Below are 18,722 nucleotides of genomic sequence, written 5' to 3'. Positions count from 1 at the left end.
GAAGTGGGTGTGGCACGGGACGTTGTTAAGGTAATATTCGGCTCACTGAACTTTTGAGAACATGCAAGTCCTTTAGGCTTCTTGGTAACACTTTGTGTTGATTATTAATCCAGTGGAACATACATTTATTGGTCCAGCGTACAATACTTAGGCTGTGCACAGTGGAATTCTGGTGTCTCACGCAGTGTTGCTGCTATAAATCAATGGACACAACACTGCCCAAAACAATGGAATGCAGAATTCACTTCTAAACCCAAATAATCTCTTCAGAGTTTGTGAAATGTGGAAACGTACACCTTTAGGCTGTAAGAAATAGTCTTTAACAATGCATGTTTGTTAAGTTGTATGTATCAGTGTTCGATGCTTGGTTTAATTGTATTTTTCCAGTTTAAAAAAAATTATACGCCTCGCCAAAAATAACCATTTTATTAACCAGACTAACTTGTAATAGGCAACAGATAATTGAGGTATCAAAATAAAAATCACTAAAACCTTAAGAAAAGTTACATAAACTACTGTTAAGTAGTGCAAATGCTCTCACAATTCATTTGACCTTTAGGAAAATAGTAGCAGAACAGAAGTATACATGAACATAGTTTGCTTGCAGTTACCCACAATGGTAAACTGTTGAAGTTCATTCTAACTCTCAATTTGGACATATCCCGAGGAGTTTCACAAACAAGGGAAGGATTTTTAGTTGCATGGGGTGAAGTTCAGCGCTCAATTTAATACAAGTGGGCTTGAGGTTTGTCCAGACGTTATGATGTTTATGTCTGGTTCACAATCAGACATACCCTACACACTAAAGTGACACGCTCTCCAGGAATGTTCCTTGTATTAAGGGTGGATCTAGCACTTTTGTGTCAGTGTATCGATGTACGGAAATATGTACAAATAACATGCTGGATAGATATGAGTTTCTTCTTCAGAGAACCCCTCGTTACCTCTTGCTTGAATACAGACCAATTGATCGCAATTACACTGCTAGTACATCTGATTCATCATTATAGTTCTATTGTCTACATTAGTAAGCAATATCAGAAATTGGATTGATTCCTGTGAATTTTAATCAGGGCTTTATAGATCTCTAAAAACATAAATATTAAATTATAGTATATTGTTGTAAATTGTCCCCTTGCTGGCCATTTGTTTTAGTTAACACTGAAGGAACACAGCACCACTTTCTGGATTTAAATAAGGAGAATACCAGCCGCAGTTGGATTAATCAGGCAGCCTAAATAATTGGATAACCGTGGGTTGGGGAAGTTTGATAGGAACCTTTTTTATAGAGAAATATTATAATATGTTTGATCCAGATCATTATTGCTTAATTCTCATTATGCAGTTCCAATCACAAGAGGTCAGTGAACAGACATCACTCTGATTTTTTTAAGAGAACTAACTTATAAACAAACTTAGACACTGACATTCAAATCATTTTTTCTTTACTTTCCCCCAGTACCTGATAAGTGAATTCATTGCGGATTTTACCACCTAGAACATTTTCTCTTTTAGAATAAGACTTTGTCAGTAGAGGGAGTTCCCCAATAGAAGACATGCCAAACAATGCTGCACGACACATTCATTTATGTAAATTAGATTTTCAAGTCTGAAACCAAGAGGAAGCTTGGCACGCACCCACAATCCTGTGAGGCTTCCCGAGGTTAGAATTATCATCAGGTCCTTTTTTTGAGTTTTCCCCAATGAAGGCGAAAATTCATCTCACAAAACCTCAAAGAGCATAAATTGTGGGAAACATACAAAATGTTAGTGTATAATGTGCCGAACCTGTATGATGATTAGAGGGAGGCGGTGGAAGCCCAAAGAAAGGTGGTGATAACCGCCCAGCTTCGATTAATCCAACTCAAGATACTTCATAGATTGTATCTCACCAGGGCCAGGCTCCACCGCATAGGCCTAATCTCTACAGGAAACTGTGGGGAGATCTACCACACACATTATGGCACTGCCCAGGTTTGGCCCATTTCTGGGGTAGTGTGCTCGGACGGTTCGAGAGGGTGCTTGGTTGGGATATTACCCGAGGCCCTAAACTCAATCTTCTGCATATCGCAGTTGGTTTAGGGGAACTCGTTTTCAGAGGGCACTTCTTCGGCTGGGCCTCATTGTCACAGAGGGATATTGCGAAGGCTTAGAAGGCTACGGAGGCCCCTCCTGTGGACACTGAGTCAAGGGCATGGATCACTGTATGGGACTGGAATGTTCAATCTACTGGTCACGCGACAGCCACCAGAAACATTTTAAAATGTGGAAGTACTGAGCGGAGGATAGATGGATACAAAACATCTTTGCACTTAGATGTCATGGGCTAATGGTGGGGTTACGAGATTATGTGAGGTGGGCAATATCAATGTACAAACAGAATGATTGGGTCCTATCCTATTTTCAGGTGGTCTGTAGTTCAGTCGTGGGATTTATTGTGATGTCTTTCCTGCCCTCTTTTTGTAGTGTAATGTATTCTTATATTTTGCATTGGTTCTGCCTCACTATAACGTCCCTGTGACTGGGTGTGTGAGTGGCTGTATGGGTCCCTGAGCGGGTGTGTGAATGGCTATATGGGTGTATGTAGTTCTAAGTGTGTGAGTAGTTTTGAGGGTTGTGTGAGAGGTTTTGTGGGTCCATGAGTGGGTGTGAGTGGATGTATGAGGGTGTGGGTGGGTATGTGTGTATGTGTGTAGCTGTGTGAGTGGGTTTGTGAGTGGCTGTATGGGTGTATTAGTGTCTGTATGGGTGAGTAAGTGTCAGTATGGGTGTATCAGTGGGTGTGTGAGTAGTTTTGGGGGTGAATATTTTGTGGGCCCATGAGTGGGTGTGTGAGTGGTTGTATGAGTCTGTAAGTGGGTATGTGAGTGGGTTTGCGAGTACCTGCATGGTTCAGTGAGTGGGTGCATGAGTGGCTGTATGGGTCGATGTGTGGGAGTGATTATGTGGGTGTGGGAGTGATTATGTGAGTGTGGGAGTGATTATGTGAGTGTGGGAGTGATTATGTGGGTGTGGGAGTGGTATTGTGGGTATGTGAGTGGATGTATAGGTCTATGAGTGAGTGTGTGGTTTTGTGGGTATGTGAATGGATGTGTGAGTGACTGTATGGGTCTGTGTGAGTAAAGGTATGGTTCTGTTGCTCGGATATGAATTACCTTAAAGAAATAAAAAGACAAGAGGCGTTTTGCAAAACAGGAACAAGTTGGTTTAATTAAAAGCAGCGGCCGGAAGAGTCAACAGAATGCGTCTGAGGAGAGTCTCTCAGTGTACAAGCTTTGGTTAATTTTATACACATCTTGTGAGGTACAATAAACCAATTTCTGCATTCTTGAAAAGCATCTCAGTAGTAAATTAACAAGTTTGGGCATCTGATACGGACACAGATGGTTCTCGACCTTGCGGAGAGCTAGTGTGGGCCAGTGTGTATGTGTCCAGATGTTCGACATGAGGAAAGCGTGATCACTACGTGTTGTGTGCATGCAGTGTCCTGATTGGGTGAGTGGGTCTATCCATATGTTGTATCGACCTTTGTGTTATTTTTGGGAACGCAAGCCTTTGGCCAAACTGGTTTTATTGGGGTCAATTGCTGCAGACCTGTTTGTGGTGATTCTATCTGTGTAATAGATCAAGGTACTCTCCTGGGCGTGCCTTGGTCTTTGGGTTCAGAAAGACTCCACCTGGGGCCTGTTATTCGATAGGTGTAGGTCGCAGGGCCTGTCTGACCACGTATCTCTGATTAGGGTTTGAGAGGTAGGTCAACTTGGGTAAATCAGACAGCAAGGGTGCAAGTTCACTGGACCTCCTAAAAATAATATGGCAGTCACAGGTGTAATTTTCATCAACATTTTCAATAGTTTGTGTACAGTTGTCATAGCGTGCATTGGTATTGTTTTTACTGGCATTAACATTGTTATGTATTCCTAGACCATGACGTACATTGACTTAGCTTTTACTGGTAACAACACTGTCATTCGTACATGGATTATGGGGTACATTGATATTGTTACAGTGGGTACAGCACAGTTGTGCAGGCTTAGGTGATCGCACGTGTTGACATTGCATTTATTTGTATTGCCATTGTCGGGCCTGCATATATCACAGTATTCATCAACATCATATTTACCCATTCCAACAGTTCTGTGGGTGTGTGAGTGGCTTGTGAGTGGGAGTGGTTTTGTGGGTGTGTGAGTGGATGTGAGAGTGGATGTGAGAGTGGCTGTATGGGTGTGTCAGTAGCTGTGTGAATGACTGCGCAAGAACAGAACCTCACCTGCCCGTTTACCCAACAGGAGTCCACAGTTTTGCAAAAAATGTCTACCAAATGGCAGAACTCTCTGCTGGTTACTTACCTCATTGGGTTAATGGCTAGTCCCTATTCTACACTACAGCTACATAATGGATGACAAGGAAATGTCTCCAGTGACCTTGCATGCATTTAATTTCAGTAATGCAATTGTTCCTCGAGCGACTTCTTCCACAAATCTGTGATAACATAAATCCTAATATAGAGATGATGAAGAGACTACAAAGAGGTAAATCTCCAACAAACAAAGGTACTTCATCTTAACTACATGAAGTAAGTGCTTCTTTGTTTGGTGGCGATTCTTCTTATTCATCTGCAATAAAAACAAGTCACCAAATTCGGCTGGAAATGGAGGGGAGGGTGCTTTTGATAAGGTGTCCATCAGTCGGCGAAAAGGTGGGAAGACTCACCAGGGTAAGACAAGAAAGAACCCACCCGCCACAGTCAAGGATTTCATATCGATTTTAGGTCTCAGCTAGACAGCACATGCAATGCCTTGAAGAGAAATTTTGGTTTAATCTGTGGGCATTAGCCCAACCACAGGCTACCCATTTGCTCGCTCCCTCATCTGTCTCATATTCTTTTTCATCATTTGTCCCTGGCATGCAGGGGCATGCCTCTTATTGTGTTTAGCCTTCCTCTCAGAGCATGTCCCAAGTACATCTACTGATTCTGGTTTCACAACCATTTAAAGACCTACTCTTTTCTTTCTCTCTTCACAGCACTCTTTACAGTGCTTGCGCTTTTACCAGCCCCGTCTCCTTCCACTTGCTTCTCATTTTATAATTTTTAAAATTTCTCTCATCAGGACACTTTCTTACTTTTTCTGAATTGTCCGGTGAAGTGTTTCCGTGTTCTATTGTTACTTAACTTGAATTTTCTGCAAAGGAGCCAGACTGAGTCTTAATGTCATCAATGTCTGCCTGCCTCTCAGTGTCTATGGCAAAAGTAGTCCTTTGAACGTGGTTGCCGATGCGATGTATTTACTCATGTTCACTACTGTAAACCAGCCTAACACGGATTCTTTCTGCTTTTTTCGTGCAGTTTTATATAAAGACAACACCAACTGAAGGTATTGGAGCGCTTTACATTAGCAGCAGTTCCTTTACACAAGACAAATTCACTTTGTAGGCACAGGGAGATTAAGTGATTTGACCAGAATCAAGGATGTTAAGCCTACACCGAAACTCGAACCCGGTCCACAGCTCCATATCGGCAGCTATGGCCCTTTCGTCACATCCTCTACATAGTATCCCTAGCCTCTGCCTCAGTTCTACATTTTGCGATTATGGGCAAATCACGTAATCTCCCTGTGGCAGAATAAAATTGCTGTTGGTTGCCCTTCAACCTCCCAACTGTTGCTGCTTGCCCTGCTGAACTCCATTGTACAGATCCCCACCTCCCCAGACTATGCTTTTCACTTTTGTTTTGTGCATTTTTATATAGCACCAAAACCACATAAAGGAACTGGAGTGCTGTACATTAGCACCAGTTACTTTTTTTGTTCAGTTTTATACAGCACCAATGCCACTCGAAGGTGTTGGAACACTTTACATTAACACCAGTTACTTTTGACAAGTACACTGTAAACTTAGACAAATCACTTAATCTCCCTGTGGCAGACCGCATTTGCTGTTGGTTGTCTGTCAACCTCCAGCTCTTCACTGCTAGACCAAAGTGAATTTTCGGTTGTTGAGCGTCTTGTTCCAGGATGGTGGGGTGAGCCCCAATGCCCCTGCGGTCCCTGCCGCCTCCCCGCCTCCATTGGAAGCCGGGATTGCTCACACATGGAGGGACGAGCAACCAATGCTGCTCCTGAGTAAGCGAGCAATGTCTGCTCCCAGTGGGCGGGTGCATTCTTCCTGCTCTCGTCCCGCTGGTAGCGGTCTTACTGTTTGCTCTCGCTTGATGGCAGCTCTTTCAATTGCTCCTGCCAAGTAGTGCAAACAGTGGTTTTCCATCCCGAAACCTGTGTGGGCAGGGAAAATGCGATGTCCCGAGGGTGGGCACCATGGGACATAGCAAGAGCCTGGCCAGGTTTAGGGGGATGGTCCTCAGGGTCATTAATGTCTCCAGGACGGGGGCTGCACTGCCCCGCCGTTTAAAGTGCACGGCGTGGCCCTGGAAAAGGTGAGGTGGGGCCACGCAGCCCCTCTCCCCTGCTTAGTACTCTGCCTGGCCCCGTGGAGGTGGTGGTCCTAGTAGTCAACTACACCCCTCCTTTAGCATTCAACCTGGGCCCAGGGAGGTGGGGGTCTACGGGGTCATAAAAGGTCTAAGGGGGGCCATGCGCTTCCGCTTGATTGATTCGGCCAGGTCCAGGAAGAGGGCAGGGCAGTACCAAGGGCTGAAATCAGCCTGTGGAGGGGGCCATGCGTGCCCCCATTATAATAAAAAACAAACCCCCTGAGACCTTGTCCACTCGGAGGGGAACAAGGTGCCTGTGGGACCACCACCACCAGGTTAGGGGGTCAGGGTATTCCTACCCTGCCGACGTACGAGGTTTTTTTTGTTGCCTTTTTTCTTGGGACTCAGACAAGTCCAAGTCCCAAGATGGCTGCCAATACTTCCTGGTTGAAGTGTTGGCAGCCAATCAGATCCCTGCTTGCAATCTGTTAGATCCGCAGTGGATTCTATGTCAGGACCGGAGGCTTCAGATTATGCTTATCTTCCTTCGCTTTATTAACATAAAGACTCCACAGCAGCTTAGGAAAAGATATAATAAGAACAAAAAAATGCTTTAAACATAAAGCATTGACGTAATGTTCAATAAATCAAACAACAACTCCCAAGAGTCTCTTTGCATAACAATAGTCCATAGTCCTTCCACTCTGTCCATCATCACTATATAACCGGACTTCTCATCATCTTCATCCTCTTTCTTCGCTGCTCCCGCAGCCAGATAAGTGCTTTCCTATATTTTCTCTTTTTCACTGTGATTGATTGTATTGTGTACGATCGTTGGGGGGACTCATTGCATGGTTTATTCCCTTACAGAGTCCCCATTTGCGGGAACGTTCTTCGTTCCTACGCGACTTTATTTCCCACTTGTGTGCGGTGTGTACATAGACCGCCAGGGGGCGGCCTGTCGTCTCGCCGACCCTTCGACGCGCCTCCGCAGTGCCTGGAGCCGCGCCGTGGAGTCTGCTTGCGCAGGAGCCAGCCCTCGCGTACCCCTCTGACACCTGGTGCCCCGGGTCTGTGTTTTCCTACTCTTGACGCCCCGTTGGGGTCTGTATGGCGGCTCGGACCGCGTGAATCACCTTCGGGTGTCCCTTATGCACCTCTTTATCCAAGTGTGGCCTAGCGCGCTTGAGGGGTACGAAGACCCGGTCCCGGCGAGGAGGGTCTGCGCGCTTGGGGGTTGGTGCAGCCCACCTGCCACGTCAGTTGGCCCAAAACGTGATCGCAGCCGCTTGGCCTGCCCACATTCGAGAACTTTCGCGGTTGCCGCCCACTTGGGTGCCCCACATTTGCCCTTGGTTCCGAGATGGAAGGGGAGTACGAGGAGGAACCCTGCCCCTATCTGCAGGACGACGAGTTCTACCAGGCGGTGGACAATTCCATCTACCGCTGCGTGATGGAGGTGGTAGGCCCCATGGAAGACCGCCTTTCCGCCCGCATCGTGGAAGAGTGCGCGAAGCTGGCAGCGGCGCATGTGCCTCCGTCCCCCGAGCTCCCGGGGACATCCGGCGGGTTGCCATCCGCCCCGAAGAGGCCTTGTAAGGAGGGGCCGTCGTCGGAGGCCCAAGGGGTGGACGGGCGCTTTTGAGCGTCTTCGTGACGCCTTCCTGGCTAAGGCGACGGCGGTGCCCCCTACACCCTTGGTGGATCCTAGTGCTTCAGGGGACGTGTCTACGGTCCCCGCCTCCCCGATCTACGACTCTCCGGACACGGATGACGACGGGGAGTCGACCCGATCTTGGCTTCCGGCGCCCTCTGCCAAGGAGATGCCCCGGGATGAGTCGGGCATGTTGGACCTGGACGAGATAGTCCACCCCCGGTCCGCAGCCTGGGCACCGGGGGAAACGGTGGCGAAATTTGTCGCGGGCAGGCTGCGCAAGCCCCTGGAAAAGGAAGCGAGGGGTTGCCTACGTGGGGAGTGCCCTCGGCCAACTTTGGAAGGGAAAGTGGCCATGACCCCAGAATTGGACCCCAAGATGGCCACCTTCCTGGCGAAGTTTATGAAGGACCCCAGGAAGGGAATTGACCGGTCCTGGCGGGCCTGCCAGGACAAATTGTTAGACGCGGTCGGGCCCGCCACGAAGATCCTCGACATGGCGGAGGAGGCTAGAGTGAATGGCACCGCCATTTCACCGGAGGTGCTCTCGAATTGGGCCCAGAGGGTGATTGTGTTCTTGGGCAACGCCAACTGTGCCCTGTCAACTGAGAGGCGGCGTTCGCTCCTAATCAAGCTGGACCCGAAGTTGGGGGACCTGGCCTCGTCGGAGGCGGGTGCTGTGGCCCAAGGTGGCCTCTTCGGCGAGCCCTTCATCAGGGAGCTGGGCAAGTTTGTGAATACGTTCACGTCGCTGGATAAGGCCCAGTCTAGCATCAAGAGGGTGTTCCACCAGCGTTTCTCTGGAGGGGCCGGTCGCGGTAGGGGCCGCGCGATCGGCCGTGGTCAGCAGACCAACAGCAGAGGACAAGGCTCCGGAAGAGGTCAATACCAGACCTCTGCCAACTATACCAACTTCTACCCCACCAGAGGACAGCGCTTCGGTGGCAGAGGGTTCAAGAAGAACTCCGGTCAAGGAAATGCCCCCGGTAAGTGTACTTTGTTTGGATCAAGTTCCAATTGGGGGGCGGCTGGCAAGCTTTTACGAGGAGTGGGAATTGCTCACTGCCGACGCTTGGGTTTTGCAAACTGTACGAGGTTTCCATATAGAATTTTACGACCAGCCCACTCAAGCGAGGCCCCCGCGCCCGATGGTTTTTTCAGAGTCCGACGCGCGGTTGATAGACGGGGAGATCTCGGACTTGCTGCGCAAGGGAGCCATCCGTCTATCAACGCGCCACCCACATGGGTTCCTCAGCAACGTCTTTTTAGTGGACAAGACGGATGGGGGAAAAAAGACCTGTGATCAACCTCAAAGAGTTCAATGGGTGGTTGGTCTACCGTCACTTCAAGATGGAGGGTATCCACCTCCTTCGAGACGTGCTCCTCCCTCGGGATTGGATGGTGAGACTGGATCTCAAGGACGCCTACTTGGTCGTCCCCATCCACCCCCCTCATCGTCGCTTCCTACAATTCCTGTGGGACGACAGGGTGTTCGAATTCACCGCTCTGCCGTTCGGTCTTTCTTCGGCCCCGTGGTGCTTCACGAAAGTCCTCCACCCGGTAGTGGAGTTTCTCAGAAGTCAAGGGGTCCGTATGCTAGTGTACTTGGACAATATCCTCCTCATGGGGCAGTGCCCAGAGGTGCTGGCGGGCCAGCTGCGTCAAGCTGTCGGCCTGCTTCAGAGACTGAGGTTCGTGATCAACGGCTCCAAGTCGGTTTTGGTTCCCACTCAGCAGATCACCTTTTTAGGTTTTGTGGTGGACTCGGTGCAGGCGGTCTTGAGCCTGCCGGGTCGGAAGGTCGCAAAGATACGACACCTGCTTCGGCAGACGATCGCGAGAGATCGCACGTCCGTGCGACATATCGCCAAGGTGGTGGGTCTTCTCTCGTCCTCCATCCAGGCGATTTTCCCAGGCCCGCTGCACTACAGGGCTCTCCAGCGCCTGAAGGCGCAGCATCTACGCCGTGGGATGGGTTACGACCAGTGGGTTCCCCTCACGGACGAAGTGAAGGAGGAAATGTCATGGTGGCTGTCTCACATGGAGGCATGGAATGGTCGGGCGATCTTCGGTTCGGCTCCGGACCTGATCATAGAGTCCGACGCCAGCAGGTCCGGCTGGGGCGCCCGGTGCGGGGATTTTTCCACCGGCGGCGCCTGGTCTTCAGAAGAACAACAATTGCATATCAATTGTTTGGAGCTCCTTGCGGGCTCCTTGGCGGTTCGTTGTTGGACCAAAGATTCGGTCAAAGCTTGTGTCCTGTTACGGATGGACAATATTTCGGCGGTCCGTTACGTGAACCATCTAGGAGGTCCTCCGTCCCGCGCCTTGGCAGACTTGGCGAAGGACTTCTGGGATTATTGCCTGTCCCGTCACATTGCGGTGACGGCGGAGTATCTGCCAGGCCAGTGCAATCAGGTAGCGGATTGGCACTCCCGATATCTCAGGGACGCCAGCCAGTGGAAACTGGATCCGGAGGTCTTCCGGTGGCTACACTCCCTCTGGGGTCCCTTCTCGGTGGACCTCTTTGCGTCCCGTCTCGACCACCAGCTGCCGCGGTTCTACAGCTGGAGGCCGGACCCTCTAGCGGAGGCCACGAACGGCTCAAATACGCCGCCAGGGTGCGGAGCTGGTGTTGGTTACGCCGCTCTGGAGGTCGCAAGTATGGTTTCCGGTTCTTCTGGAACTTTCTTGGGATTTTCCAATCCTACTCCCCCTGTTTCCTCTGCTCCTGACAAATCCGGATCAGGAACCGCATCCCCTCGTCATGCAGAACTCTCTCCGCCTCGTGGCGTGGAGGCTCTCAGGAGACGCTGGTCGCTCCCGGGCCTTTCGGGGTCGGCTGAGCACTTGCTCTCCAAAGCATGGGCCGATAGTACGACGAAGCGTTACAGATCCGCTTGGCTTAAGTGGATGCGTTGGTGTTTACGAAGGGATCCGGATCCCTTGGTCGCGGGCCTCGTTCCCGTGCTGAACTTCCTGGCGCATTTGGCCGACAAGGGCCTAGCGTATAGGACGATCAATGCTATTCGATCGGCGATTTCGGCTGGCCATGACAACATCGATGGCCATCCAGTAGGGGAACATCCTTTTGTGTGCCGGCTTCTGCGAGCTATCCGCCTCGCGCTGCCTCCGGAACCCAGGTACTCCGTCCTTTGGGACGTCAATTTGGTTCTGAATTTGTTCCTGTCGTGGCCGGCCAATTCCTATCTGTCTCTTAAAGAGCTGTCGGCGAAGTTAGCCATGTTGTTATGTTTGGTTTCTTGTAGGCGCGTCTCTGATGTGCGCGCGCTGGATGTCTCTGCACGCATCTTTTCCCCGGATGGGGTTACTTTTACGGTAGGCCGACGCACGAAAACGTCGTCGCGTTCTATTTCATATCCAGCTTTTCTTGACACTTCTAAGTTGTGTGTCGTGCAATGCCTCAAAGCATATGAGGACCTGACCTTGGATCTGCGCCCTCCGGGCGAGCGTCAGTTGTTGATTGCCCTGCGGAAGCCACACAAAGCTGTCTCCTCCCCCACTATTGCTCGGTGGGTGCGGTGGGTCATGCAAGAAGCGGGCATCAATACTTCTCTCTTTGGAGCACACTCCGCCAGGGGGGCCATGGCCTCTAAGGCATTCTCGGTGGGTGCTCGTCTGGGGGACCTAATGCGAGCGGCGGATTGGTCCTCGGATTCCACCTTCAAGAGGTTTTATTTTAAGCCGGTGGTGGATTTGGCCCAGTTGGTGGTAAGTAAGCTTTAAACTAGCATAATCTGAAGCCTCCGGTCCTGACATAGAATCGAAATTTGCCTAGCTTACGTAACGGTAAGTTTCAATTCTATTAAGGACACGGAGGCGAGGATTATCCCACCCAGGCTACAGTGGTGTCTCTACCCACCCGTATGGCAGTAAGTAAAGCGTTTTCCTTTACATTGTCAGTACTGTATTATTCACTGAATGCTCCTCGCCTTGTTGTCGCATTCCTGGACCACCTCGCTGATACTGTTCCTTTTTCGACAGGCAACGACGGTGCTAAACAGGACCAATGAGGCTCAAGCGTGATCTGCGCGAAGAAAGAGGAGGAAGATGATGAGAAGTCCGGTTATATAGTGATGATGGACAGAGTGGAAGGACTATGGACTATTGTTATGCAAAGAGACTCTTGGGAGTTGTTGTTTGATTTATTGAACATTACGTCAATGCTTTATGTTTAAAGCATTTTTTTGTTCTTATTATATCTTTTCCTAAGCTGCTGTGGAGTCTTTATGTTAATAAAGCGAAGGAAGATAAGCATAATCCTCGCCTCCGTGTCCTTAATAGAATTGAAACTTACCGTTACGTAAGCTAGGCAAATTTCGATTCACGTCCCTAGATCTACACATTTTCTTTCTTCTTAAATAACTCCAAGACTACTGAAGGGATTTGAACCAAATTACAAAAAGGGCTCCTTATGGGCCAAGAGCTACCTCTCTGCCAAATTTGGTGTAATTCTGTTTAGCGGTTCGCCTGTAGTCCGGTCTAAAATCCCTAATGGAAATTGCAAGAGGAAAACCTGTTTGACAACCCTCCCTTTTCCTCAGCCAAGCTTGACGAATCAACCCAAAAGTTTTCAGATACTAGCTGAAGTGAGTGGCAAACTAGTTTTGAAAATGTTGTGAAAGATTGTGAAATGGCGCAAATGTTAGCAAAACGAAAAACGCTTTTCCTAGGGAAACTAGGTCCTAACTAGAAGTACCTGCCGGTGACTGCCAGTAGGATGGATATGGAAATTATATATATCTATATATAGATATAAATATAGATGTAGATTACTGGCCAAAGCCCGCTATAGTGAGGAGCAACTTTTCCCATAGATAAAGCATTTTTTGGTTTGCTAACAATTTTGGCTCAGATTGCTGAATCTTCATGAAACTTTCAAAACTAGTACGCAAATTAGTTCAGCTGCTGTCTGGAAAGTTTCCGGGTGATTCGCTTTTGCCGCACGGAAGGTCTATGGGTAATTTGTCATTTTTAGACAGGGCTACAGCCCGAACTGCTGAACAGAATTACACCAAATCTGGCGCAAAGTTAGATCTACGTCCAGAAAGCCACTTTATTGTAACTTGGCGTAAATCCATTCAGTAGTTTGGGATATTTAGGGACGTGGATCCATGGGAAAAGTAAGGCAGGCCACAACCCGAAAGTAAAGTTGTGGTCCGGAGAAGGGAAAAATAAAATGTCAAAACACATTAGGGGTTCGGATACAGGTATCCTGACCTGACAGGACACATGGACTCATGGGCACGAAAATGCCCAAAAATTGTTTGGGGCACGAATCGAGGATCCTGGGGTACCCGCGGATCCGAAGCTTATTAGGAAAAAAAAACTCACCCACTAAGGCTGCAGAACCTGCTCACAGGCCTACCCCACTGTGCACGGCCTATATATTACTTTAGTTTAAAAAATGCATAGAAATTCACAGAAATAAAACAAAGGCTACAGGGATAGGTTGACGTGTTACCCATACAAAGCGATAGAAATAAAGCAGTTACAGACTTATCTGAAGAAACTAACACGTGAAGTTAAGTTACTTTAGGCAACAGGTTATCATTTTTTAACAGAAGTGTAACTACATGAATAACTACAAGAATAACTACAAAAATAACTACAAGAATAACTACAAGAATAACTACAAGAATAACTACAAGAATAACTACAAGAATAACTACAAGAATAACTACAAGAATAACTACAAGAATAACAATAGCTGCTGATTTCTATGGTTTTGTGTAGGTAAAATGTCAACCTAACTAGAATGTCCTTGTAACCTTTGTTTTTGAATATGCATACACACACATATATACAAACACATACAATATATATATATATATATATATATATATATATATATATATATATATATATATATATATATATATATATATATATTCCTTCCCTCTGTTCTCCTTGCGCCCGGGAATTGCAGCGCTCTCGATATCCGGTTCGAAATCCCTGCGGCAGTACCACGCCGCTTCCAATGTAACCACAATTCCCCCTTTGCAGGGCGAAAAAACGGGACGAACTCGCGTGCTAAGACTATTTTACTCTTTTTATTTATTTTTTAAGCCTTCAGATAGAATCTTTGCAGACAAAAACAAACACTGATCTACGCGTTTCGGGAGAGCTTCTCCCTTGCTCACGATCGTGAGCAAGGGAGAAGCTAGGGAGCAAGGGAGAAGCTCTCCCGAAACGCGTAGATCAGTGTTTGTTTTTGTTTGCAAAGATTCTATCTGAAGGCTTAAAAAATAAATAAAAAGAGTAAAATAGTCTTAGCACGCGAGTTCGTCCCGTTTTTTCGCCCTGCAAAGGGGGAATTGTGGTTATATATATATATATGATTTCAGGATTTCATATCTACATCTGCCGAAAAAGAAGTGGACATCAATGTGAGGGTTGATGGATCAATACTTTACCAATAATTTTTACTACCCGCTCTCTTTTGCTTTTGACTTTTTAGTCTGTCTTGCTTGTTTTAACTGAGTTTTCAGGTCAGAGTAATTTAAAACCAATAGTATCTTTTCTTCGCACCAATAACAATCATGCTTTCCTGTTTTTTGCACGAAAATTGAAAAAGAGTTTCTATAACTGATTTGAATACACATTTCGAGCTAGGAAACAACTATTTACATTACATGGAATGATTACTTTATTTATAAAAGTATTTTTTAAATTACAGGCAATACTCCCACATTTTAGCAGCAATGTATTTTTTTGGCCTAACATTGGCAAAGTCAAAAGGTCACGCTTGCGAAAGTTATTGGTTCTACCAATGCTATTTTACCTCCCAGATAACCTGTGAAGGTATGTAAATCTGCAGCAGACCTCTTTCATAGCATTTGTGGCAGCCGTGGAAGCACGCCTATCTACTGCAGCCATCTTTGATTGCTTATGCTTTAAGAAAAAAGGCCCTCCGCGTCCCCAAAGAGACTTCACTCGATGAACAGGATAGATGGAGTATATTAAAGCTAAGTTTAAACAAGCATTGGCAAAGCCAATATGTCTCGCATATACAAGAGCTATTGGCTTTGGCAATGTATTTTTGTCATGTTGTACACCAGTGCGGCTGCTGTTCAGCATGGCTAAAAGTTAGTTAAGTGGAGTTTATAGAGTGAAGTGGGGGAGTAGAGTGCCCTAGAGGGGAGTAGATTGTCTAAGAGTGGATTTGCTGGAGTACAGTGCCACAGAGTGGAGTAAGGGGAGCAGAGTGTCGTGGAGTTGAGGGGAGTAAAATTCATTGGTTTAGTGATAGAGGGTGTTGCAGAGTGCAGTGGCGTACAGTAGCGTGACGTGGGGTGGAATAGGGTGGGGTGGGTTGGAGTAGGTAGAGGGGTGGATTAGATTGGACTGCAGTGGGCTGGATTGGATTGAGGCGGATTGGCATGGGGCAGATTATTTTGGCTGGAAGTGGGACAGTTCGTTTTGGATGGGAGTGGGGAAGATTGGAGTGGAGCAGATTTTTGGGGATTGCATTAGATTGTTTTGGATTGTAGAGTGGCAGATTGGTTTGGATTGAGTGGGGCAGACTGTTTTGGGTTGGAGTGGGGCAGATTGTTTTGAAATGGAGTGGGGCAGATTGTTTAGGATTGGAGGGGGGCAGATTGTTTTGGAGTAGGGCGGATTGTTTGGCTTTATGTGGGGCAGATTGGAGTGCTGTAGGTTGAGAGGACTGGAGTGTGATGGATTTAAGTGGATTGGGGTGAGTTGGGTGGACTGGATTATTCGGGAGTGGCTAGGATTGCGTAGGCATGCATTGGAGTAGGGCGGATTGGATGGAAGTGGGGGGATTTGTGTGTAGTGCACGGCATCATTTTGAAAATTACACATAAGAAAAAAAAATGTCACTTTGCAATATAGAACAAAAAATCCACATTTTGAGAACAGCGCTCACAAGCAAAAAACAAAACAAGCACACAGTAAGAAAAGAAAAACTGGCAAAATAAAAGAAAGTTAACTATTGAAAATAGAATGTAGCAATTTTGTTTGTCCTGCTGATGAGCACGTTCTTGCCAGTCACACACCTTCTGTTTGCAGGGCACTAGAAGTTAAAAGGAACAAAACAGCACCTCAATCATGTCGGGAGCTGGAGATGGGCACTGATTACATTGAATCAATCAGTACCTAGTCCCTGCTTCAACAGAAATGATATTAGGCCTGCAGTGACCAGTTATGAGGCTGTAAAGAAGAGTGCCACACAAGCCAACAAATTATACGCAACATGGCGGTCCTCAAGCACTTTTTGTTGAAAATGTTTCGCAAGCGAAACGCAGGCGCTAGCGCATTCTATTAAAGGCTCAACCCTAAATAGAACAACATTTTACTGAGTCCCTTTTCACTATATTAAAAATATATATATTTATTTTTTGGTTTCTTTTAGTTCTGCTGCAAAATTTTCCTCCAAATCAGCTCAAACTGCTGCGGGTTTTGCTTTGTAATGGCCTCCTTTCAATACATTAAAGCTATCATCACTATAAGATGCAGTGTCACATTACCTTTTCTTGTTCCTCTGTTGCTCTGCTATTTGTTCCATCAACTCTTGCCTGTACTGCTCTTTTTTCCTCTGTTGAGCTGGTCCTCTGTCTTGTCCTCCTAAAGCATGGGTAGAAGAAGCATGCCGAATAAGACATTATGAACTTTGCATGCATACATCAAATTGAACCGCCCTTTAAATGTACTAGTATTTACTTCTTTGTGTACAGCAAATAGCCTCGGTTTGGGAACCGTACATCAAAACAGGTCACAAGGAAACAACAAAGAACTGCAAAAAGTAATATACATAATCACACAAAGGTAGCCTAGGGACAGATTTCTGGGAGGCATGTCGTGTTCACGTGGAATAATGAGAGAAAAACTAAAACCATGCTTGTAAGTTATAGCATGAACAGGAACACTACACTATTTCAGGCTTTCACTAAAGAAAAACTGCATTTTGGGAGTTGTTCTGTTTTATATCACTGTTACTAATTACACTAAAAAGTGAAATCCCTGCCAGGTAAATAGTCTCAGTGATATCAAGCAATACAGTAATTCCCAAAACAGGCCAAAGATCTCTATGCAAATTTTGAGGTAGAAAGAAGGTAGGAGAACAAGGGAAAAAAGGATAAAGTGTGTGTGTGTGTGTGGCGAGGCACAGGCTGTGTTTGTGAGCTGTGCTGCATGCGGTTTGTCTGTGAGGGAAGTTTGCACTGCTGTACGTCTTGTTCTTTATCCATAAAGATGCAGTTCTCCAAGCACAAAACTAATGCCTGTGCCTCTGCCCAAAATTAGTACCAAACCAGGTCGGAGAGAACGAGACCTAGAGTGTAGCTAAGTGAGGTTGTGTGTGTAAGTGGGCAAGAGTGTTTTACACCCCACATGTGAGGAAGGTTTGCACTATTGCAGCTTGTGCTGAACCTGTGGAGAGGAAGCATAGGTTTCATTACATTTACTTTTTAGATATAGGGGGAAGTGTAAGGGGTAGTACAGGTTTTTGGGGTTAGGGAGTGGGGTTTAAAAATATATTTAAAAAAAGGGGGGGTGGCTGGGGATTTTCCTCCTCAAAAACATTTAGAATATATATATAAGTATCCCCTAGTGGTCGCCACTGGGTAGTTATAGTTAGCACCACTTTTCCATAGGGAACGCATTTTTGGGTGTGTTTACAATTTGGTGCTGTTTGACAAATCTTCATGATACTTTCCCCCCCAAACATTTTTTACGAGTTCACGAGCTCCTTCCTGAAAGGTTTCGGGGTAGCTGTCAAGCGGGGGCCAGAGAAAAAGTAGGGACACTAAAACGTGTTTTTAAGGAAAATTGAACAGTAATACCGCAAAACTGCAGACCTAAAAACATCAAATTTTGCAGATAGTTGACCCAGGCTCAGAAAGCATGTTTTTTGTGATTTAGTGTAAATCCGTTCAGTATCTTTTGAAAGAATTAGGTTCAAAATGTATGCATATTTTACCGTGTGAAGAACCCGTGAAGGTGACATCTCAAGATAAGACGTGCTGTAACAACATCAGTACAGATGTCGCAGCATCCATTTTGATGTCTTGGGGACTCAGTCCCCGTCCTTTCAAAAAGTAAAAAAGCATAGGTCTTGCGTTTGGGACTTTATAAGTGTTTAGCCATGCTGCATATTGACCTATGTGCTGTGCCACCAGGGATTGAATAGCTATACAACTTCACACACAAATACGGTAAATTTCCGAAGCACAAGTTATTTATTTACCTGGACCCCTACTCCCCTTTAATCCCCTGTGCACTCTGTCACAATTATCCTCCTCATTGAGGCCCAGTTGGGATGAGACATCCTTTCCCTCTGCGCTGCAGCCTCTCACGCAAGGAGTCAAGTTATTTCTTGTGCGCCTGGATGGAGCTCAAAGTATTAAACATGCTGCCACCAGACAGCAGCCGGAACCACCAACGCACAACCCAGTTACCCAGGGTAAGGTTTTGGTGACAGGACTACTTCTCCACACAGCCCACGGAACAAATAAAAATTTACCCCCAGTCAGAGAGATATGGCTGATGAGGGGGGGGGATACCCTGACACGGGTCCAAGAATGCTTGTTTCTGGTCCAGGAGGACCTGGCTTGGCAGTTTGGGCTGGACTGTTCCCATGAGGCTCAGGTTCAT

At 46.7% G+C, this 18,722-nt stretch overlaps 1 protein-coding gene across 6 annotated transcripts in view; it reads right to left on the bottom strand.

Annotated features, from left to right (window-relative positions):
• Positions 1 to 18,722, bottom strand: part of CSPP1 (centrosome and spindle pole associated protein 1) — a 1,363,238-nt gene that overhangs the window by 850,474 nt on the left and 494,042 nt on the right. For all 6 annotated transcript variants that reach the window (XM_086965839.1, XM_086965840.1, XM_086965843.1 and 3 more), the window contains one exon: positions 16,598 to 16,694. In XM_086965839.1, coding sequence (XP_086821965.1) covers positions 16,598 to 16,694 — 97 coding nt within the window. The remainder of the gene's footprint in view (positions 1 to 16,597; positions 16,695 to 18,722) is intronic.

Source organism: Lissotriton vulgaris, chromosome 4_1 (genome assembly GCF_964263255.1).
Source record: "Lissotriton vulgaris chromosome 4_1, aLisVul1.2, whole genome shotgun sequence".
NCBI lineage: Eukaryota > Metazoa > Chordata > Amphibia > Caudata > Salamandridae > Lissotriton > Lissotriton vulgaris.
Note: the sequence above shows the minus strand (reverse complement) of the source record. Positions and strands in the feature narration are given on the sequence as shown.